At 38.9% G+C, this 21497-nt stretch overlaps 4 protein-coding genes across 16 annotated transcripts; 1 reads left to right on the forward strand and 3 right to left on the reverse strand.

Moving 5' to 3' along the window:
• Nucleotides 1-3198: 3198 nt before the first annotated feature.
• On the reverse strand, nt 3199-4990 carry LOC117613915 (cytochrome P450 71B36-like). Its single transcript, XM_034342530.1, has 2 exons — nt 4035-4990; nt 3199-3949 (listed from the first exon to the last, which is right to left on the reverse strand). The coding sequence occupies exons 1-2, from the start codon at nt 4950-4952 to the stop codon at nt 3326-3328; spliced, it is 1542 nt and encodes a 513-aa protein (XP_034198421.1). The 5' UTR covers nt 4953-4990; the 3' UTR covers nt 3199-3325.
• Nucleotides 4991-10165: 5175 nt separating this feature from the next.
• LOC117613765 (serine/threonine-protein kinase AFC2-like) lies at nt 10166-14250 on the forward strand. 3 transcript variants are annotated; one of them, XM_034342340.1, is made up of 12 exons: nt 10166-10422; nt 11001-11187; nt 11606-11632; nt 11726-11879; nt 11975-12023; nt 12117-12231; nt 12534-12625; nt 12810-12966; nt 13068-13132; nt 13254-13351; nt 13466-13568; nt 13684-14250. In XM_034342340.1, the coding sequence occupies exons 1-12, from the start codon at nt 10321-10323 to the stop codon at nt 13831-13833; spliced, it is 1299 nt and encodes a 432-aa protein (XP_034198231.1). In that variant the 5' UTR covers nt 10166-10320; the 3' UTR covers nt 13834-14250. The 3 variants fall into 3 exon arrangements, with proteins under 3 accessions (XP_034198231.1, XP_034198239.1, XP_034198243.1); XM_034342348.1 differs by lacking the exon at nt 11001-11187 and having other exon boundaries at nt 10317-10422; XM_034342352.1 differs by lacking the exons at nt 10166-10422; nt 11975-12023; nt 12117-12231 and having other exon boundaries at nt 11136-11187.
• Nucleotides 14251-14415: 165 nt separating this feature from the next.
• LOC117615083 lies at nt 14416-16193 on the reverse strand. The gene is made up of 2 exons (XM_034344086.1): nt 16094-16193; nt 14416-15938 (listed from the first exon to the last, which is right to left on the reverse strand). The coding sequence occupies exons 1-2, from the start codon at nt 16094-16096 to the stop codon at nt 14544-14546; spliced, it is 1398 nt and encodes a 465-aa protein (XP_034199977.1). The 5' UTR covers nt 16097-16193; the 3' UTR covers nt 14416-14543.
• Nucleotides 16073-20173, reverse strand: LOC117615081 (pentatricopeptide repeat-containing protein At1g13040, mitochondrial). Of its 11 annotated transcripts, none has more exons than XM_034344080.1 (5): nt 18373-20173; nt 17867-17967; nt 17369-17471; nt 17234-17279; nt 16073-16658 (listed from the first exon to the last, which is right to left on the reverse strand). In XM_034344080.1, exons 1-2 carry the CDS (start codon nt 19928-19930, stop codon nt 17942-17944), a joined length of 1584 nt encoding a protein of 527 aa, XP_034199971.1. In that variant the 5' UTR covers nt 19931-20173; the 3' UTR covers nt 16073-16658; nt 17234-17279; nt 17369-17471; nt 17867-17941. The 11 variants fall into 11 exon arrangements, with proteins under 11 accessions (XP_034199971.1, XP_034199967.1, XP_034199975.1 ...); XM_034344076.1 differs by having other exon boundaries at nt 17234-17287; XM_034344084.1 differs by adding an exon at nt 17591-17672 and having other exon boundaries at nt 16073-17287.
• Nucleotides 20174-21497: the final 1324 nt, after the last annotated feature.

The following is a 21497-nucleotide window of genomic DNA, read 5'->3' on the forward strand; positions in this document are numbered from 1 at the left end:
TACAATCATGAACGATTCCTAAACTTGTAATCGGACCTTAGGATACCTCCTTCAACGTGCACGTACTGGGAATTTGGGGATTTAAGTATTTAATTTGTGATTTTCGCTTCGAAGTAATTTTATATTAATTAAGGGTTTGTATCTCGAAATGTGTGTATTATTGGCATTGGATGTTCCGGCTTATATGACAGACGAATGTTTCGATGCGAGTTGCAGTGATGGTAGCTAAGATTTCGGTCTCAGTCCACTTGGTGAAGTAATCTACTGCGACAACTGCGTATTTTAACTAGCCTTTGCCCTCAAGCATATAGGTCCGATGAGGTCTAGTCCCCATTGGGCAAATGGCCAAGGACTGACCATGGCAGTCAATGGTTCTGCAAGGAGCTGTGGGATGTTGGTGAACCACTGGCATTTGTCGGACTTCTGGGTGATGGCCTGGGCATCGATGTGAAGTGAGGGCCAGGAGTGCCGTTATCGAATTGCCTTGTATGCTAGTGAGCGAGCACCTGAATGGTTGTCGTAGATGCCCTCATGGATCTCCCGAAGGACATAGTTACCTTCCTCTGGGGTCAGACACAAGGTAGGGGAGGTTGAAGCCGCGTTTGTATAGAGCACCATTGATGATTGGGTATCGAGCGAAGCAATAACGAACACGCCATGCTTCAGCAGGATCAGCAAGCAGTGTCTGGTTTTGTAATAACTGAAGGATGGGGTCCATCCAAGTGGGGCTGTGGTCAATGGTACAAATGATTTATATCTGAGTGCTGGGCTGGTCTAGGAACTCCATGTGGATGTTACAACCAATGCCCTGCTCTACGGCCAAAGCTAGTCTTACCAAAGCATCGGCATGGCTGTTTTCAGATCGTCTTCGGCAGCGTCCGTGCTCAGTGCTGAAGACCTGATGTGCTTAAGAAGAGCAGACATAGTGCTTGATGGAGTTATTGGAGGTCCCGACCAATGTAGGACCACCACTAATGGTGAAAATCATGTTGATTTGCCGTTGGTGAGGGTCGGGGGAGGTGGAAGGTTGTGCACATACTTGTCTAGTTTCCCCTCACGAATGAGACCTTCAATGATGTTGCGTAGGGCTATGCGTTAGACAGAATCCAACGGGCATGTGCCACGTGTTGCAACTGGGACGCTCCGATCGGTTTTTTTCCAAAAATCCTAAGGTCCTCGTTTTTTTGGTAAAAAAATTGCAAAAAAAAAAAATCGAAAATATTCTGTATTTTTTCCCTATAAATAACTAACCATTTTATTTACTTTCCACACCAAATCTTCATGCAATTTCTTCTCAATCCAATGTTTTTTACTCTCCACTCACATTATTCACTTTCCACATCAATTCTCCATACAAACTCTTCTCCTTCCAATATTTTTTACTCTCCACTCACATTATTCACTTCCCACTGACATGGGACACGTGGCACAATTTAAGAGGGTGAAAATCTTATCTGAAATCTGATATTATAATTTTTTTTAATGAATATCTAGAAATTTTATCTGGAATAAACACTTGGCAACCGAGATTCTCATCCGAAAATTTTTTCTGAAAAATAATGGACACGTGACAACCAAAAATCTTGTCCGAAAATTAATTACAAAAAATTATCAAAATTAATGGTTTAAAGTATAAAAAAAATAGGAAATAAAGTACAATGAATAGTATTTGCCTTAAACTTAGCCCTCATGGATAGAATCACAAATGGCAAGGCTGACACTATTCACGTGAATAGTGGAAGCTCTTGCTTGCCCTTACCCTAGACTTACTCCTTATGGGTGGAGATGCTCTTATAGTTTGTTTAGTTTTCCAATATGAAACAATTTCACTTTCACATTCTCACAGCCTGCACAACTCTAAGGAGCAAGAGAAAATCAATTTGAACCATCATAATCTGGATAATCAAGTCTGCATATCCTCTTTTTTTTGGGGATAATCAAGTCTGCAAAACCAAGGGAACAGGTTCTTTTTTTATTTTTGGTAATCTAGTCTGCTGCATAAATCAAGTGGAATCAAAACGAAGGGCATCGATCTGGATATGGGGGAGTTTGAAGAGAGAAAGGAGGGAGGCTTCAATGGCGGCAAGGAGAGGACGGAGACTTTGCTGATGGCGAGGTGGGTGGCTGGGGCCTCGACTGGCTGATGTGTTTCTTTAAATTGCTTGGTTGTATCTTATTTTTCTTTGAGCTAACAGTGTTAAATTGATGTCAGTGGTTTGACCAAAAAATATATAAATGTTTAGTGGAAGTACGCATGTCAAGGGGTACAGAGAACGTCTCTAGGATTCCTTTTCTTACTACCCAAATTCGCACGAAAGCTTATCAAAGTCTAATTTCCACTACCAATTTTCTTTTAATTTTTAATAGAATAAAACAAAATTAAAAGTGCTAAATATACCATTCGAATTAACACGCGTCCTCCGAAAAAAGGGGCTTTGTGTGTTTGGTTACATGATCTAGAAGCCAAAGCAGAGGAAAAATCATTCACCAACTGCTTTAAATTGCATTGACTTATAATGATGTGATTTAGTTAATCGCAATAAAAGGTGTTATGTTATATGATGAACCTTCTATTGCAATTTCAATAGGTTAATCATAGGATGGGCCCACATGCTAAGTAAAAATGGAAAAAATACAGCAATTAATGGATTATGCCATTAAGAACATCTACAATGGTTGTTTTATTTTTCATTTTTCAATGCATTAGTTCAATGCAATAGAAAAAATACGGCAATTAACTATTGATATGAAGCTATTGAACAATACCATTGTAAATAAAATTGTAGTTCAATTCAATATATACCAAAATAATTGAATTATTGCATTGAACTATTGAACGACCATTGTGGATGCTCTAAGTAATGCTGACATGGCAGTGCTTGAGCTGAAATTTGAAGGGGTCAGTCGCTCTGGACTTCCTTGATTATCACCTTTTCCCCATCTTTATACTTTTAATTTTGTGTATTTATTGTCAGCTTCCAAAATAAGAACAGTAAAAAGAAAAATGGCATCAAAATTGGAATGGAAAGGGAAATTACTTGGACTTGTCTATTTGATGTTTTAACAGTTGAATGAATCTTTGCCTTGTATTGCTTTTCTCTTGAAATTTCTTTTGTGCTGTTATTCTTCCTTTGTTTATTGGATGAATAAAATCTTAAACATTCAGAAACACAAGCGCACATGGAAAAGCACCGATATTTTATCATCAACCCAATCAAATCTTTCTTTCCTAAAGTAGTTTTTATTTTTTATTTTTTATATAATCATAACAACAAGCAACAAAGAACATCCCAAATCCTAAGTTATGTAGAGAAGCTCCTCTACCTTATGTTTCCAGAGATAATTTCACGGGTACAAGGTGGAGAACAGTTTTCTTAGAGATGGTGAGGGCAAGGCCAGTAGCTTCTTCCATGCTGATATCTTCCTCCTTCATCCCATTAGGCAATTTCCAATCAAACCAGTAGAGAAGATTTGCAAGTCCAAGCTCTACCGTTGTTGTTCCCATGTACATCCCAGGACAAATTCTTCGACCAGCTCCAAATGGCAAAAACTCAAAATGCTGCCCTTTATAATCAATGGAGCTGCCATCAAACCTTTCTGGAACGAACTCTTCTGGATCCTTCCAAGACTCAGGGTCTCGTGCAATTGCCCAGTCATTAACAAACACCCGTGTTTTCGGGTCGACATCATAACCTTGGATTTTGAAATGGGACATGGTTTCTCTTGGCAGAATCAATGGAGCTGGAGGATGCAGTCTGAAGGTCTCTTTGATTACCATCTTGAGGTATTGAAGCTCGTCTGTATCTCCTTCAGTGACTTTTCCTTTGTTTCCAATGCATCTTCTGACTTCTTCTTGGGCTTTCTTCATTAGTTTCGGCTTCCTAGCTAGCTCTGCCATCGCCCACTCCATTGTAATTGCACTGGTATCTATTCCACCTAAAAACAAATTCTAATTTGCAAGTTTCAAAGTAAGTTTAATTATTCCATCAAAATCAAACCCTAAAAAAAAAAGTAAGATAATTTACAGCGCTTACCAAGAGAACTCCCTTGATGTTGTTATGACCAAGTTGAGCAGCTCCAAACCCAGTTTGCTCCCTCACTATCTTAAGCAGCACATCAACTATGTCTTCATGATCTTTCTCCACTTCCGTCCCAGCCCTGAGATGATCATCAATCACTTGCTGGAAAAGACCATCCAACTCACTCGAAATCCTATCGAACTCTTTATGCACCCCGGAAACCCTGTCTATAATCCACCCGATCCAAGACGGAAAGTAGTCGGCTCCAGACAAGCCTCCCAGCATGGCCTCAGTATCATGGATCAACTCATGAATATTTTTAGCATGCTCAAATTTACTTCCTTTGAAAGTTGTCCCATAAGCAATCCTGAAAATTATACTGGCAGTGAAAGCAAACAGTTTCTCAGTAAGATCAACTGGAGCACCAGAAGATGAGGAAGAAGAGATTGAATTGACCAATCTATCCACCTCTTCTTCCCTGACAGACCAATACGACTGGACCCTCTTCACGCTGAAGAGCTCAAGCACGCATATCTTTCTAATCTCTCTCCAGTATTCGCCATAAGGCGCAAATGCCACGTCTAGATAGTTGTATGTGAGCCTGCGGCAGCCGGCCGAGCTGGGTCTGCTGCAACAGTGGAGGTCGTTGGTTTTCAAGGCCTCTTTGGCTGCTTCAGCCGATGAGATCACGAGAGTCGGTACGCGGCCGAGATGGAGGAGCATGACTGGCCCGTACTTCTTGGAGAGCTGCCATAGAGATTGGTGAGGCGAGGAGCCAAGCTGGTGCAAGTTGCCTATGAGGGGAAGCTTGGGAGGGCTTGGTGGATATTGCTTTTGTGGGTTCTTGTGTTGTTGCCTGTTCTTTTTGAGTAAAACAAGAAGAGGGAGAAGAAGAAATGGAAGGCACAGAATAAGTGGGGTGATGAGAGCCATTGGAGGGCTTTATCAGTTGTGTTTGTTTCTGTGAGAATTATTTCCTTGTTTCTTATATAAAGCTAGCTAGCCAGACATAGTGCTGATTAGTCATAGTGCGACTAATATTGCTGATTAGTATTGCCAGACATAATGAAGGTCATTGTTATACGTATATTAATATTGCTGATTAGTCATATAGTGCGACTGGAATTTACCAACAGCAGGTAAGAAAATGGTAACTAGAGGACAAAATTGGGATGTCTCCATTGACGATGGCTTAAAAGGATGCCAATTGCCTTCTTTTTGATTGATTGCATATTTAATTAGCACCACCATGATTTCGTTTTCGAGATTATTATGATGTTTGTTGTCCAATTGCAATGCAAGGCTACTTTTGAAAGCAATCCATGGCCATGGGATCGATCGATGCATATATATATGTATGCTTTACGTGTGCGCGCACGCATACAATATAAATTAAGTGGTTTTACCAAATTCGTGTAGCCAATTTGTTTGAAAAGCATATTCCAAATTGCAGTCCAAATCCTTCATCCTTTGATTAGATCCAAATGCCGTAGAAAAGTCTAAATTTAAGAAAACAACATGCATCACTAATTTATCTCTTTTTTTTATAAATACGATATCGAAATAAGTTTAAAGTGTCTGTATTAGATCTCTCTTAAATTTTAACAAAATTGACTCATGTCGGTTAGATGAATAAGCATGCGAGCCAATGCTCAGCTTCCTTTCAATCGAGCACCAAATGCTCGCAACCTTGTCTAATGGATAAATATGTGAGCCAATGCTTGGTTGCCTTTTAACCGAGCACCAAAAGCTCGCAACCTTTAGCAAATAGCAATTAATTTCTTGAATCTTGACAACTGACTCTTGTCAGTCTGATGAATAAGCCAGCGGTCGACCGCCTTTTAAGAGCATTTCCAGCAGCTAAGGCTGGACTGGGGCTGGGGGGGGGGGGTTTGGGCAAAAAAGTGGTTTCCAGCAACAAAATCCAGCCAGGGCAAATGGTGGGACCCAGCATACTGGGCTGGCCCGAGGGCAAGGCTGATGTCAGCGTGCTGACGTCACGTCGACGTCAGCCCTGCGTTCAAATTTTTTTAAATCGTCCACGTGGCGAGCGCTAGGCTCTCCAATCATATTTTTTCCAGCAATCCAACGGTAGCCAATGTTTGTGCAATAAAAAAAATGAATAAAAATGGATAAAATTTTAAAAAAAATTACTGATTTTTTTTTCTCTATACCTTATTTCAACAACATTTAAGTAAATGTCTTTGTCCTTTTACTTTTATTTATTTTTATATTACTCCATTTACTTAAGTTTACAATGTAAATAAGGAAGTACCCCCTATTTGGATTCAAATAAAAATACTAGAAAATCAAATTCCCATCAAATCAAAATATGAAAAATCGATTTTAGTGCAAAATACGATTTAAGCTAAAAATGATGGCTCATTAAGTCAATATATACTTCATATTAAAATTTCATAAAATCAAGTTTTCTTATTTGATGTGTAAGGAATAAAAGCCGCCAAAAATTATCTTCAGAAAATGATTATTCAGAAAAATCATTTTTCATACTTAGTCTGACAGGACCCGACCCAATTTCCACTTTGGAATTCGAGCCAAGTCCTGTGCGTGTCCGACACCTGGCGAATGTCGGGCACAAAAGACCTTTTTACCCTTCTGACTTCAATTTCTCTTTAAATTTCCTTAGACTTCTGCCGAAAATTCGGCAGAACCTCCCCTGTATTTTTTATTTAACCCAAAATTTTCACCTGTCAAACAATCTCAGAAACCCTACCAACAGCCAGACTAAGTCAACAAACAGATTCCAACCTCAATTCCTTATGTTCAACATGATATCAGAGCATTTTCTAGGGTTTTCAAGGGTGCAAGGATTTTATGCAAAACTTTACCTTGACGCAGAAACTATGATTGGCCCGGTGGTGGATCCCGCGTACTTCTACGGCCTGGGGGCGAAAAACAGGTTGAAAATGTGAGTGGACCATAAAATAATGTTCTTCAAAACGATTCTCATAAACATAATATCCCCCATTGTAAAAGAAATTTAGCTAAATAAAACTGAATACTTACTTTTTATATCACGCATAGTCAATTCAAGGCATTCTATATCAGTCATATTCAAGCTTGAAAGTTTCATACAAACCATTGAATTCAAAACTTTCATAAAAGTACTGAAATCAAACGCGTATAAAAACTCTGTACTCAGACCTTTCATAACTGAACAAATAAAAAGGGATCTATGTCCGAAAAATCAGAAAAACTGATTTATAGTAGCTGAAAATCAACATTTAATAAAGAAACTCAGAATCCTTTGAAAATACCACCAATATGTACCCCTGTCATTTCCGTCAATTCCCTGGCAGGTCTCGGGCGTCACACAGACTTACCCGAGCCGCAAACTGGCGAAATCAGGGGACTATGATCAGCCTGTCCCGCCGGCAGATTCCTCGATGACACCAAGTCAACTCGAGTCGCTCTGGCAGGATGCAGGGGACCGTAGTCAGCCTGATCCGCAATCCTGGCAGGTCTCGGGGACATAAAGTCAGCCGAGCCGCAATCCTGGCAGGTCTCGGGACACCAAGTTTGCCGAGCCGCAAATCCTGGCACTCACGGTCCGAGCGTCCCCGAAACTCGTGAGGCAAGTCAAGTGCACTGACTGAACTATAATCAGACTGGATGTCCGTAGACATCGGTCCGACTCTGGGTAATCACCATAAAGAAAAACGGGTACGAGGTGGTTTTAAAAATAAATTCCTTTTAAAAAGACATATCTGAATAATAACTGTAAAACTCAAGTCGTGCTGCGTCTCTACTGATTCAAAACTCAAACTCTGTTTCTCTAACTGGTAAATAAGCAGCACCGACTTATAGAACTATTACTGTACTGATCATGTTCAAAATCGTAATAAAACTTACTCAAAGACTGAATGAAGAAACTTACTCAAATAAACTCATTTATAAAACTCATTTATAAAATTGATTTATATAAAAGCACATCAATTCATATAAAAGCACATTAATTCATTCATGAAATCTGATTTATAAAAAGAAGGTCCACTCACAGATGGTCCGAGCTACTTCGATCCCTCGGAGGTCTCCTTTTAAAATTCTGTCGGGCTCCTGATACCTCACTCGACTGATTTGGTTGAGAAACGGAGGAGATCGAGCGGCTGGAAGTTCGTGTCGCACCGTCGGCTTCCATGGCTTTTTCCGGCCGACTCCGGCCACGGCAGCGGCGGCGCTGGGTCGAGGGTTGTTCGCCGTCGTGTCGTGGTTCATTTGGGACCGGTCCCGGAGATCGGCCCCAAGTGTGGTGGCCGGGGGAGCGGTCTGAAGGCGCGGAGGTCGCTGTCGAATTCGAACGGGAGGAGAGAGAGAGGGCTGACGGGGGAGAAGAGAGAGAGAGCTATAAAAATCTGACTTTTTGACCAAATTACCATTTTGCTCATCGCGGTTTTTAAACCATAACTTCTTCGTTACGGCTCCGATTCGGGTCTACTCCGTGTCTACGAACTCCTTTCGCCGCGCTCTACGCAATGGCGTAGGCGGAATTCCCAAATTCTTTCCCGATTAAAAAGTCAAATTTTCCCCATTAAAATATGCGAGGGCAATTTGGTCATTTCGCTAAAAGATATTTTCCTTACCTTTTTAGATATTTTCTTTCTTTTTGATATTTTGTTTTGGGTTCTTACATAGTCAATATTGCACATCTGCTACAAAAATTCTGGGTTTGCCAATGTCTATAAATACCAACCAATACTCTTCACTTTTAACACCAAATCCTCATACTTTTTTTTTCCTATAAATACCAACCAATACAACTAATAAAATAAAATCTTATCCGAAAATATTATCCAATATGAATAGTATTGACACGTAGAAACCAAAAAATCTTATCTGAAAATATTATCCAAATTAATTGTTTAAGTAAAAAAAGTTGTGAAAAAAACAAAAAAATAAATAGTATTTGCCATGGCAAGCCTAAACTGCTGGAAACACACTTTGCTTAGGGGGGCTAGGGCAGCCACTATTCACGTGAATAGTAGCTGCCCTAGGGCTCCCCTTGCCATGGCAAGGGGCTAACTGGTGGAAATGCTCTAACCGAGTGCAAAAGCAAACTTTGGCTAATCACTATTAATATTAATCAAAAAGGGAAAGTTTGTATGTTCAATTCAATTAAGGAGCTGCTACTTGTACTTGAACAAACTTTGTTTGTTCAATTCAGTTGATTGCAACAATCCAATTATTTCAATGACATTGGTGCATGTGCAGTAGCAGGAGGGCCATATTTTTGGAAAACTGCCAAGAGCAAGCATGACAAAAGATTAAGTTAGAAAGGTGGAGGAAGAGGCGAAATGGTATTTTCCATTTGGCCATACCTGAACTGACGTGAAATCTTATCTTAAACCTCATCAGTTCCTTGAAATGAGTTCGTCCTGTTTGTGTCGTGCTGTTGAGACACGTGTTCGAAGTTGAAGCTGTACGATATATTAGCATCATTTCATGGGCCCATTCGGATAGAATTTTCTGATGACGTTATAAAGCGTTTGTTCACATATGCGAAGATTTGATAAATATGAAATGACGAAAACAAGTAAATTTAAAATGATTTATTACGTATAGTTATTTCAAATTCATTCATTTGAAATGTAAATTTCAAATACGTTCAATTTAATATTTTTTTAATAAATTTAGACTAACTATTAAATCTAAAACATTTATTTCAAATTTTTCGACCCATATGGAGATGGAGTCAAAATTCAAAACTCTAAAATAAAATAAAATAAAAATAAAATTGCTAGCTCACAATAACTTACAAGTTACAATTTCTTTGGTAAATACTTGCAAGTTACAATTTCTTAATTTTCAAATACTAATTAACACGTGTCATCCAAAACATTTGGGCTTTGTTTGTTTTGGTTACATGGTGTAGAAGCCCAAAGCAAAGAGAAAACCAAACACAAACTGGTTAGGGTCCTACGGCATGGCTTTTTCTAGTTGGGCTTGCAGCCCATAATTTACAAGCCGATCCGTCACTTTTATCCTTTTGTATGTGCAGCCCAACATTAAAAGAAAAAAGAAAAAAAGAATTTAATAATGTTCCAAACACGCCCTAACTCAACTCAACCAGGGTTTAAAATTCAGCCACATAATTACTTACGTGGGGTCAGCAAAACAGCTCAGCATGCCAACCAACAGTGCAGATTAAGCCCCAGAATCGCATCCGACGACCCGCGGTAGCTCACAAAGAACAAGGGTTAGGGCGTTCTCCCGTTCGATTCCTTCGTTTAATCAGAGCGATTTCTGTTCAATCAGTAAATCTAGGGTTAGGGATTTGAATCGGATGGAGATGGATTATGTGACGGAGTTCCCTCTTTCCCACATTGATCGGCGTCCAAGGAAGAGGCCCAGGATTGCTTGGGACGTCCCTCAAGGCCACCCAAAGGTGCAATTTTTACCCTTAAAGTCTTAAACTATCTCAAAATCAAGGTCCGTTTTTCTTATTATTTATGCTTGAATTCGTTATCGTGTTATTCAAAATTATTTTTCTAATATTTTGAATTCATCCCAGTTTACCTTTTTATTTGTGTTAAAACATTTTCTGGGTAGCAAATAATGATAAAATTATAGGTATATCGGGGTAGACTGTAGAAATGATTTCATTTTTCAAAGTTTCGCGATCTGTTAGTCTGGCCTGGAAAAGTCTGATCTTGTATAAGATATTGCCTTAGACATAAATTTATTTTGCTTGGGAAAAGTTGATGTTATAACATTATGGGGTTTAAAAATTTGGAAGAATCGAAATTGTCATGATCTGGTAGGTTTGTCATATTTATATTATTGGCAAATAAAAGTTGGATATGTTCCTGATCTGGTGTTATATGTGTGTTATTTATTCTGCATAAACTGTGTTTCTGTTTGATTCCTCAGACAATATGATGGAAAATCAATGATAGATTGCTAAGGGGTTAAATTTTTCTATTACTTTTTGTAAGTGGAGTATGAATAAATGGCTGTGTGTAGGCTCAGTCAGGAATATATTATGAGCAAGATGTTGGAAATGGGACAAGCTTTGGACCTCCAAGGGTACTCCCAGACCATCCTAGTCTTTTTGTAAAGGGATTGACTCAAAAAGGCTCTCCCCCATGGCGAGATGATGACAAAGATGGGCATTACATGTTTGCGCTGGGAGAGAATTTAACTTCTCGCTGTAATTACATTCAATCACCTTTGAAAATTTTTCTTTACATTCTTTATGTGTCTTTTTTTTTAATGCTGTATTTTAAACTTTCAGAACCTAATAAATCAATCTGATGTGCTTCCATCTTTTCATTTTTTTTCCTCAATGGTTTATTTCCAATGTTTAAAAAAATAAATATAAAGAAAAAAGTTCTAGGACATATCTTTTTGGGACATTAGGGTTCGAAAACATATATATCGAAAGAGTTGAAGTTTTTCCTTTTGGTCCCTTTTTGTTCTTTTTTTTTTCTTACTGTGTGCGTATAAACATATTTTAGTCTTAACAAGTTTAGAATATTTGTTTATATTTAAGACACAACACCTATTTGTTTCTGTTGATATAATCTTTTGTAAAATATTTCCTTAATTTCTTGTTTCTGTACTTGCAGATAAGATTCACAGAAAAATTGGTGAAGGTTAGGTTTCTTCACTGGCTTTAGACCTGTGTCTGGATGAAATTATGTTTCTTCGATCTGTCTTCTCATATTTGGGCTCTTTGCATTATGTAGGAACTTTTGGTCAGGTTTTGGAATGCTGGGATAGGGAAACAAAAGAGATGGTAGCTATAAAAGTTGTCAGAAGTATTAAGAAATATCGTGAAGCAGCAATGATAGAAGTTGATGTGCTACAGTTGCTTGGGAAGTATGACAGAAATGGCAGTCGGTGAGTATTGTTACCTGATGTGCTTATTTCATTTGCTTCTTAGCAGTCGTAAAATGAAATTTGGGTCAATTGTTAAGTGGCTTTATTCTTTGCAGTTGTGTTCAAATACGGAACTGGTTTGACTATCGTAACCATATATGTATAGTAAGTATATGCTTGATTTTTGATAACATGATTCCCCAACTTCACAAATATTTTGGGGGTTAAGACATTGTTGGATTTAAATGGTCTTAACAGGTATTTGAGATGCTTGGACCAAGCTTATACGATTTCCTCCGGAAAAATAATTATCGCCCATTTCCGGTTGATCTTGTCCGCGAGCTTGGCAGGCAACTGTTGGAATGTGTAGCATGTGTGTAGTTGGACTTCTGTTGTTGCTCTTATTCCATTCAAAGTTTATAGCAGCAATTGTGCCGTTCCATAAGTTTTTACCTTTCCTTCTTAATTAATTTACTGGTAGTTTCTGCTTTGTTTTTTTTTTTTTTTTTTAAATTTAATAAAGTAAAGCTTATTCATGTCACATGTATGAATATCTTAGAATCTGTTTGGATGTCTAGTATGATACCATATAGAAGTTGTAGCTGGACATTGAATTCAATAAAAGTGCATCACTATTAAGTTCTTATGCCTTCTCTGGCCTGTAACATTTTGCAGTCATGCATGGTACGCGTCTCATCCATACTGACTTGAAGCCTGAAAACATACTTTTTGTGTCTTCAGAGTATGTTAAAGTACCAGACTACAAGGTATGTCCGCTTGTTATGTCATTGCTTTGCAGTTGGTGTTTTCTTTTCTTTTCTTTTTTCCTCTCGTCGCCCCTTCCAATGTCACGTTATCAATGCAGTTATTATTTTCACCTTTTTTACCTGCATTCTTTTAATATTGTGTCAAATATCCTTGAGTCTTCAAGTTTTTCCTTTGTTGTCGCAGTTTACATCCCGGTCACCAAAAGATGGAACCTGTTATAAAAGGTTGCCGAAGTCCAGTGCTATCAAGGTCATTGATTTTGGCAGCACTGCCTATGACCATCAAGAGCACAACTACATTGTCTCGACAAGGCACTACCGCGCACCAGAGGTTATTCTTGGTATGCTAATATTTGCTCTCTTTTTCCATTTAATCATTTGCTTTTTGAATATTTGTTATTAATTTATATTTTAGCATTCATGTGATTGTTTATATTTACAGGTCTTGGATGGAGTTATCCATGTGACATATGGAGCGTTGGTTGCATCTTGGTAGAATTGTGTTCGGTATGTCTTTAATTGCATTGGTTTGTTTGCTAAATTTCTGGATTAGATCAAAGTCTATAAAAGAAGTTCTGATGAAAAAAAAAAAAAAAAAAACAAAAAAAACAAATGCAATTCTTTTCAGGGAGAAGCTTTGTTTCAGACACATGAGAACTTAGAACATCTAGCTATGATGGAGAGGGTCTTAGGTCCATTTCCACAGCACATGTTGAGAAGAGCAGAGTATGTGCTTCTTGAAGAGTTTTATCATAATTTTGATATATTAAGGTTCAGATGACATTTGTTCGTCTGTATTCACCACTTCTCCTTTGCTACTTCTGTATTTTTTTGGTTTAGCCGGCACGCTGAGAAGTATGTCCGGAGGGGTAGATTGGACTGGCCAGAAGGTGCAACTTCACGGGAAAGTATTAAAGCCGTTTTAAAGCTACATCGTCTCCAGGTATATAGAATTTTTAATTTTTCTAAATATATTAAATTCTTATGTTTCGAAACATGTTCACGAACATTGTTGCAGTAACACTTTAAAGTCAACAAATTTATGTTGTCTTTCGCAGAATATAGTTATGCAGCATGTAGATCATTCAGCTGGTGATCTCATCGACCTCCTGCAAGGTCTCCTTAGATATGACCCCTCCAATAGGCTAACAGCTCCTGAGGCCCTCAGGCATCCGTTCTTTACCAGGGATCATTTCAGGAGGTTTTAGTGATGAGTTGCCAAATTCATTCTTGCAGTGTTAGTAGGTTTAATCGGAGTGCATTGTGAAGTTGTGGATTTTTGAAGAGCGGGGTTGCTTTCCTGAATGCTGTTATTTCTTGGCATACACAAGCATAAAGGGCTGGCCAGGAATTCTCAATTTCCGTCATTTCACTTTCGGGTGAAAGCTTCTGTAAATATCCTCTCTCATAAGTTTCTCCTTCGATTTTGTACCATGAAAATGAAATGTAACAAGTTTCCCATACAATGAGGTGATCTGCTTTCTGAACGAGGTTAGCCTTCACCATAAGCATGTGCATGTGTTTGTTTAAGTTTTCTTAGAAAATGAACATATGGCTGTTACAGACATGCTACTGAATAATACTGTGCTTCACATATTGCAATAAATTTCGTTTTTGTTATCTCATATGGATTTTTGCAAGTGGCAAATTTTGGACTGGTTATATTTTTGCGTCTCGATATTGAATTTTGAGTAGGGTTTTGAATGATCAGATTCTGAACAAGAAGAGAAATTACAGTACGTTACAGCTAAGACACATCAAACCTGAAATTAAAGTACCAGACTATCAGGTCGTTGGAAAAAAAGTGCTTTCACTTATCAAATGCTCGAAACATCAATATAAATGCTTCCTTAGTGTACGAAAATCGAAACATAATCTGAAAATAGAAGAAAATGTAGATGAAAATCCAAATGCTTCCCTAGTGTTTTGTCTTGCATTTTCTACTAACCAGAACCCCATCAGGAGGTCTGGTGAACACAACTTTGCAGTCACCATGTAACCAATAAGAGTACCGTAGGATATTTCCAAAATTAGCACGTGCTCTGAAAGATCCCTTGACTTCAAAAACGGCTCTATTGGTCTCCATCTGCTTCTGAAGCCTTTGGCTCTCTAACAATCCAAGACGGACCTGACTAACCACCATATGAACATTTGCAAACATGGACTCTCTCTTGTGTGCAGAAAAGGGTTCTATGTATTGGGTAGCAATTAGGGTATTTCCATAATAAAGATCAATGATCAAGGAGCTAAAGTCCACGCTCACCTTCTTGTTTGGATTGGTGAAGTTCGCTAGCACAGTAAAGTCAGCATTGAGCAGATAGCCCATGTCAAGGTAGGCTGCATTGAGGGTGGCAGTGGAGACATCGAATTTCGGTGTCCGGGGGCGAAAAATAAGATAGACTATGAGAACCACTAGGCCTCCTATTATTATGATAACCCAAAAAATTGCACAGAAGATGGCTAATGACCATTGAAAGAGGTTGGTTTGTTGAGTATGTGGCCTGAGCAAGCCATGCGGGTGAGGACGCTGGCCATGTTGTGGCTGTCCTTGTGTACCATGTCGCCGAGGATGCAGTTGGTCTTCATGATCATGGCTTGACGGTGGCAGGGTTTGCTGGCTTTGATGCTTTGCCGGAGGTTGTGGGTCTTCATTATCTTGGTTTGCAAAGGGCACCGGGGCGACTAGAGGCTGGGTTTGCTGGCCTGAATGGTTTGGCTGTGGATGAGGATGTTGGTCTTGAAAGTGTGGATGGAATGACACCAATGGACCAAGTGGCCGAGAATGCCTGCCTGAATGCTTTGGCCTTTGACGACGGGCTGGCTTAACATCTGGTGGTGGTTCAGGGTGGGGTTGTTCAGTCCAACCGGGACCGAGACTCACAGGGCCGGAGTGCTGGCCTTGGTGCTGTGGTTGTTGCAGGAATGGACCAACAGGAGGTGTTTGGGGATATTGGTCTGGACGTTGTGGATGGAAGGGTCTGACAAAATGAGGGTTGGTGTCATCATGGGTAGGCATGGCAGCATGGACAAGTAGTAAGCAAGGAAGAAGAGCTGAAGATCGAGGGATGAGGAATAATAAGGAATTGGAGGCCAACAGGGAAAGAGGATGACTTGAAGAAAACTTCAAGGATGATTTTTGGAAAGGCAAAGAATCAAACGTAGCTAAGCATGGGAGGCAAGTAATCTTGGTACCAACTTTTTTCAAGTGGTTCTGTTTCTGTATTTTAGAGTGGCTAGGCTGGGCCAATGCGAACGAATACATTATACAGGTTCTCCACCATATCGGATAGATTATCATCGGATTTGGGATACCCTTTACAAAAGAGATTAGAATGAACATTATCACCCCTTTTTCATTTTACTGAATGAACAAGAAGAAAAAAAAAATATATATATATATATATATATATTGCCACGCACAACTCAAAAGAAAAACAACAAAACTGAAACAAAAATCCAAATACTAACCATTAAAATCCTGCTTCTCTTTGTTGATAAACAACTCAATGTTAAATTGTTTATGACCTCAGAACATCTTCACTCGTTCAGAGAAGATGTTGGATTGTGATTCAGAGTCGAGCTACAAAAATGCCACAAGTATTGAAAAGGCAACTTGTCAGCACTTCCATTATGATTGTAATAATTAAGTTCTCTCCACTTTCTTCCATCCTCAACACTCCAGCTTGGCAAAGGAAACCCGAGCTTCCATGCTTTAATCCGCTTTTATTCAGAGCAGGACATGGCCATAAAATTTAGCAGCTCTTTCTTGTCAATCCCTACATACAAAGGAAGAATACAATGGCCTCATTCATAATTCTGCCTCAGTAGACCACACCTAACCTCCACACCTCCCTCCAAAGAGGAACACAAAAAAAGGAGGGAATAGTTGCAGTAGGTGGCACTCACTGCATATCACATAAGAAGCCATACCCATGCCCAAATTTGATCAATAGTGTTCTCACGCTAACGTTCTCAAAATGGATCCGCAGCCTATGCATGTCAGCTATTATCCCAAGAACGGTCATTGTGCATCCTAAAAAATAAAAAATGAAACTTTATAAGGGATTTAAGTGGCAGAGAGAGACATTAAATGAGAAGAACAAGGAGCAGAAACAATACGAGAATTGTTACTTGCATGTCATTCAGCATATTCATATCCTAATGTCTAGGAATGCAGCAAACATCACAGCAGAGACAACAGAACACACAAATTATTATCCCTCCTAACCTGATCACGACATACTCAGACTGACAAAGCAAGAAGTCAAAAGCAAATTCATGAGCATTAAATGTGACCACTTGCATCATCCCATATTATTATTACTTCAAAAAGAAAAAGACAACCAAAATTCTAGATTGTTTCAGAATTATATTGGTAGATAACACCTAAGACTAGACATACACCTAACACTTGAGGGTTGACTTCATAGTCCAGAAAGTAAAAGGGATACCACATAACTATGTAGTTCTGAAATCTTCATAAGGTGTCTCTTTTGTTTATTTTCCTTAGACGAATTTGGAGAGATTAACAAGGATGAACCAATGTTAACAAGGATGAACCAACCAATAACAATGTGCTCCGAGAAGAGAATCAAGGTAACCAATTACCATGCAGTAGTCTGCTTCTTGCAAACCCACTCATATTACCTGAAACCTATTGTTCTAAACAACAGCAGTATCAGGTTATATGTATGTATTACAACCAACAAAGAAAAGAACAAAGTAGGTTAAAGTACCATTTACCATTGTAAGGAAAAAGAATGTGTCAATTTAGGGGGACAAATCGTACAAGGATAAGCATAAAGCTCTGAAAAACATCTGGCTCAAAAAAATCCAAGGTCCAATCCTGCACAGCATGCGCATAAAGAATATTACTGGCTGATCACAAGAACATGGTGAGAAGATATTAAAAAAAAATGAATGGTAAAGATTTTTGGAGACAATTAATAATGAAGCAATACTAACTTTAAAGTTGGTGCCTCAAATAGAATACCGTAACAACAACGAAAAATTTCACTGTTTCAGTTTTTCTTGGGATGAACTGCGTCTTCATAAACACAAGACAAATGGATATATTCAGGATATCTAATTTTCTATTCAGCACACAATGAAACGGTTAAACTGCCCCCTTTTCCATCTTCCCCCAACCCCTCACCCATACCCATCTGTACTGTTTGACACTCACAAAACAGCAATAAATTCATCTATAGAATACATACAGAAACAAACAGAAGCTCATACCTGAGTTCTTTTGCAGCTTGCCAGAAAGGGCACAAGATAGAAACAAGACCAGGCTTGATGAGATGTAATCGTCAACTAACAAGTGCCTCTAACAATGGACTCTGCAACTCACCAAAAAATAAGATAGCATAGTCAATACCATACCATTTGTAACAACTTTACACAAAGCTACATAACCAACCTCGCAATCCACTACACCCAATGAAACCATCTTTAAAAGTAAAAGAGGTTGGCAGCATCACAGGTTTAACGATTCATCAATAATAAGAACCAAACTTATAGCACTAGAAAATAAGAATCAATATAACTTCAGTGGTGCGAAGAAAAATTAAATATGCTATTGAGTAAATGGAATACCAGCGCTGCCAGTGGTGTAAATAAAGCTATTAAATACTTTCCCATTAACAAATCATTCAGGTAAAACACTTAAGCTGCTCCATAAAAATAGCATGGCACATATGGATACATGAACAGAAAAAATACAAGGGTTTATATACCATACTGACCATTTTGCATTTTCATGCCATCTTTTGAATGGATGGCATTAACCAGTCTCTCAGAGACAGCTCCATCAAGAGTAAAGCCCTTCTCCATCATCTGATCCCATACCCTACAAGCCACTGAAAGCTTATTTTCCCTTATGAGACCTCCAATTATCAATTTAAAAGTTACCTCATCAGGACAACATCCTCGATTCTGCATTTCCTCATAGAGATGCATAGCTTCACTCACTCTAGAAGCCTTGCAAAGCCCATTAATAAGAGCATTAAATGAAACAGCATCAGGGGCGATGCCCTTCTCTAACATATCACTGAAAACACTATAAGCCATTGCAATCTTCCCACTCTTACATAGGTGATCAACTATTGTAGTGTAAAATATCCGGTCAGGCAACAGACCCATAACTGTCATCTGATCAAGAAGCTTATTGGCTATATCTGAACTACCTTCTCTTAAAAAAGCTTCTATAAGAATAGTGAACGTCACCACGTCTGGCATGGTGCCCTTTTGACCCATTTCCTCAAACAGTTTATAAGCCCTTCCAGTACGGTGTGCCCTGCAAAATGCTGTGATGATGGTATTATATGACACAACATTACACAGCCCCTTTGGCTCCATCCTAGTCCTCATCAACAAATATGCCTTATCCGCTCTATTAGCTTGACAAAGGCCCTTGAGAAGCTGATTGTAACTATACACGTCAGGTTCCATACCACTCCTCTCCATTTTCTTCATCAACTTCTCAGCCTCCTCTAACATGAACTCATTACAACAATATTTCAATAACACATTGTGAGTAACCAAATCCGACTCGCACCCATTCCTCTTCATAAATGACTTGATTGCCTGTGCCTTATCAATTCTACCAGCTCGACAAAACCCATTAATCAACGTATTATACATCAAATTACTAAACTTGACTTGACCCTTCATTTCACCTATTACAAGGTTATATGCCAAATCAACCTTCCCACCATCACACAATCCAACAACAAGCGCTGTACACGCAATATTATCGGGCTTGAACCCTTTCCTAATCATACTAGTCCAAATATCAACTGCCTTATCAAATTGTCTAGCTTTACACAACCCATCAATAAGTATAGTATATGATACAACATCAGGCTCTCTTCCTTTATCAACCATCCTATGGAACACTTCCAGAGCAAAATGTGCCCTGTTTTCTTGGCACAGAAGATTCAAATATATATTGAAAGCCCAAATGTCAGGCACAGCCCCAAGCCTATCCATGTCTCGAATAAGTTTTTCAATGAGAGTGAAATTTCTGATCTTGCACAGCCCAGAAATGAACCTAGAGTAAGTAAATGCGCTTAAAGAGAAGCCCTGTGGCACCATTTCGTAGTAGTAGTGCTCGGCGAGATCGTAACGCGAATGGCGGACCAATACGCCGATGAAGCGATTGTAGTCAATGCTAAATATGCGGCAATCGGAGCGGGTCATTTCGTCGAACACTTGGAGAGCTTGATCGATTAGACCAGTTTTCACGTAGTAAACTATGCGACTGCGGAATATGAGGCGGTTAACGCCGAGACTGCGATACATATCAGAGTGAATGCATAGCAAAGACCATACATACGAATAGGAACTTAATGCATCGGAAGGTATGGTATCAGGCAGACAGAGAAATCAAAGCCTAAAACCCCAAAAATGGTGAGAGAGAAGGGACGAACAGGTACAGGTAAAGCTACAGCGGAAATGAAATTGCTACCCGAAAATGGTGGTATAGCCATTCTAGAGAAGGTATAGTTAAGCTATGGCAGCTGCCAAGCCCACCTGGTTTCAGCAATGAAGATGAACTCAATACGTCGCGGGCAAGAGAGATGGGTTGAGTAAGAGGGTGGTTTTGAGGGCCCCAAGCCAAAACCCAATGTAGTCTAAACTAGGCTTCAGATTGGGCTGCCTTACTTGGAAATTTAGTGGGCTACATTGGGCTTTGGAACATTGTTTTTTTTTTCATTAACGTTCTAAACTTCTGAGTGGAAGGATTCAACTTACGATCTCTACCAATATATTTTCTTGGATATTGCTTGCCTCCTTTCTTATAAGGAGATATTCCTCATTCTTGTGAATTACAGTTTGACACATATGCAAAAAGAATTTATCAAAAACACAAAAAGAAAAACTTATGCACACATGTCACACTACTATTGACAAGAATGTAGCAACTTCTACTTACATAGTAAGAAGGGAAGTAATTGGTACTTAAGTTATCAAGTTATTTAACTTTAACTTTTAGACCGATGTCACATGTCTATAGTAGGTTGTATTAGGCCAATCTCATTTGCTTCCAATTAGTTGTAAAACGATAATAAACAAGTAATGTTATATGTATTGCTAAAATATGAAAACTATGAGAGAATATTTGTTTGTGGGAATTTTCTGTGTATTCTTCTCTTTGTAGGAGGTCATATTTATAATACAACGAAACCTGAATAAGCAAGTAAATAATAAATTCCTAAATCTATTTGCAGTAGGAAATCAGAATTAAAGTAAATCAATTACAATTATAATAGGAATTCTTGGTGTGTAAGGAAAGTAAGTCAATATCCACAAGTCACGCCAACACTCCCCCTCACGTTGGTGCATAGATGTCGCTAATGCCCAACTGATCTAGTGAATTGTGGAATGCTTTACTGGAAATCGCCTTTGTCAACATATCCGCCAATTGATCCTCGGATTTCACAAAAGGAAACTGAAACAATTTAGCCTCAAGCTTTTGTTTGATGAAGTGTCGATCCACCTCAACATGTTTAGTACGATCATGCTGAACCGGATTCTGTGCAATGGCTATAGCAGCCTTGTTGTCACAAAAGAGATTCATTGTGGATGTAGGTTTATACCCAAGTTCAGTAAGCAACTTTCTTAACCAAAGAAGTTCACAAATCCCTTTAGTCATGCCTCTGAACTCGGCTTCTGCACTGGATAAAGCTACTACATTCTGTTTCTTGCTTCTCCATGTCACCAAATTACCTCCCACGAATGTGAAGTAACCCGATGTGGATTTTCTATCTGTTACATTACCTGCCCAATCTGCATCTGAATAACCATCAATATTTAGATGACCATGCTTTGAGAACATAAGTCCTTTTCCAGGTGCAGACTTCAAATA

This window comes from Prunus dulcis, chromosome 1, assembly GCF_902201215.1.
Source record: "Prunus dulcis chromosome 1, ALMONDv2, whole genome shotgun sequence".
NCBI lineage: Eukaryota > Viridiplantae > Streptophyta > Magnoliopsida > Rosales > Rosaceae > Prunus > Prunus dulcis.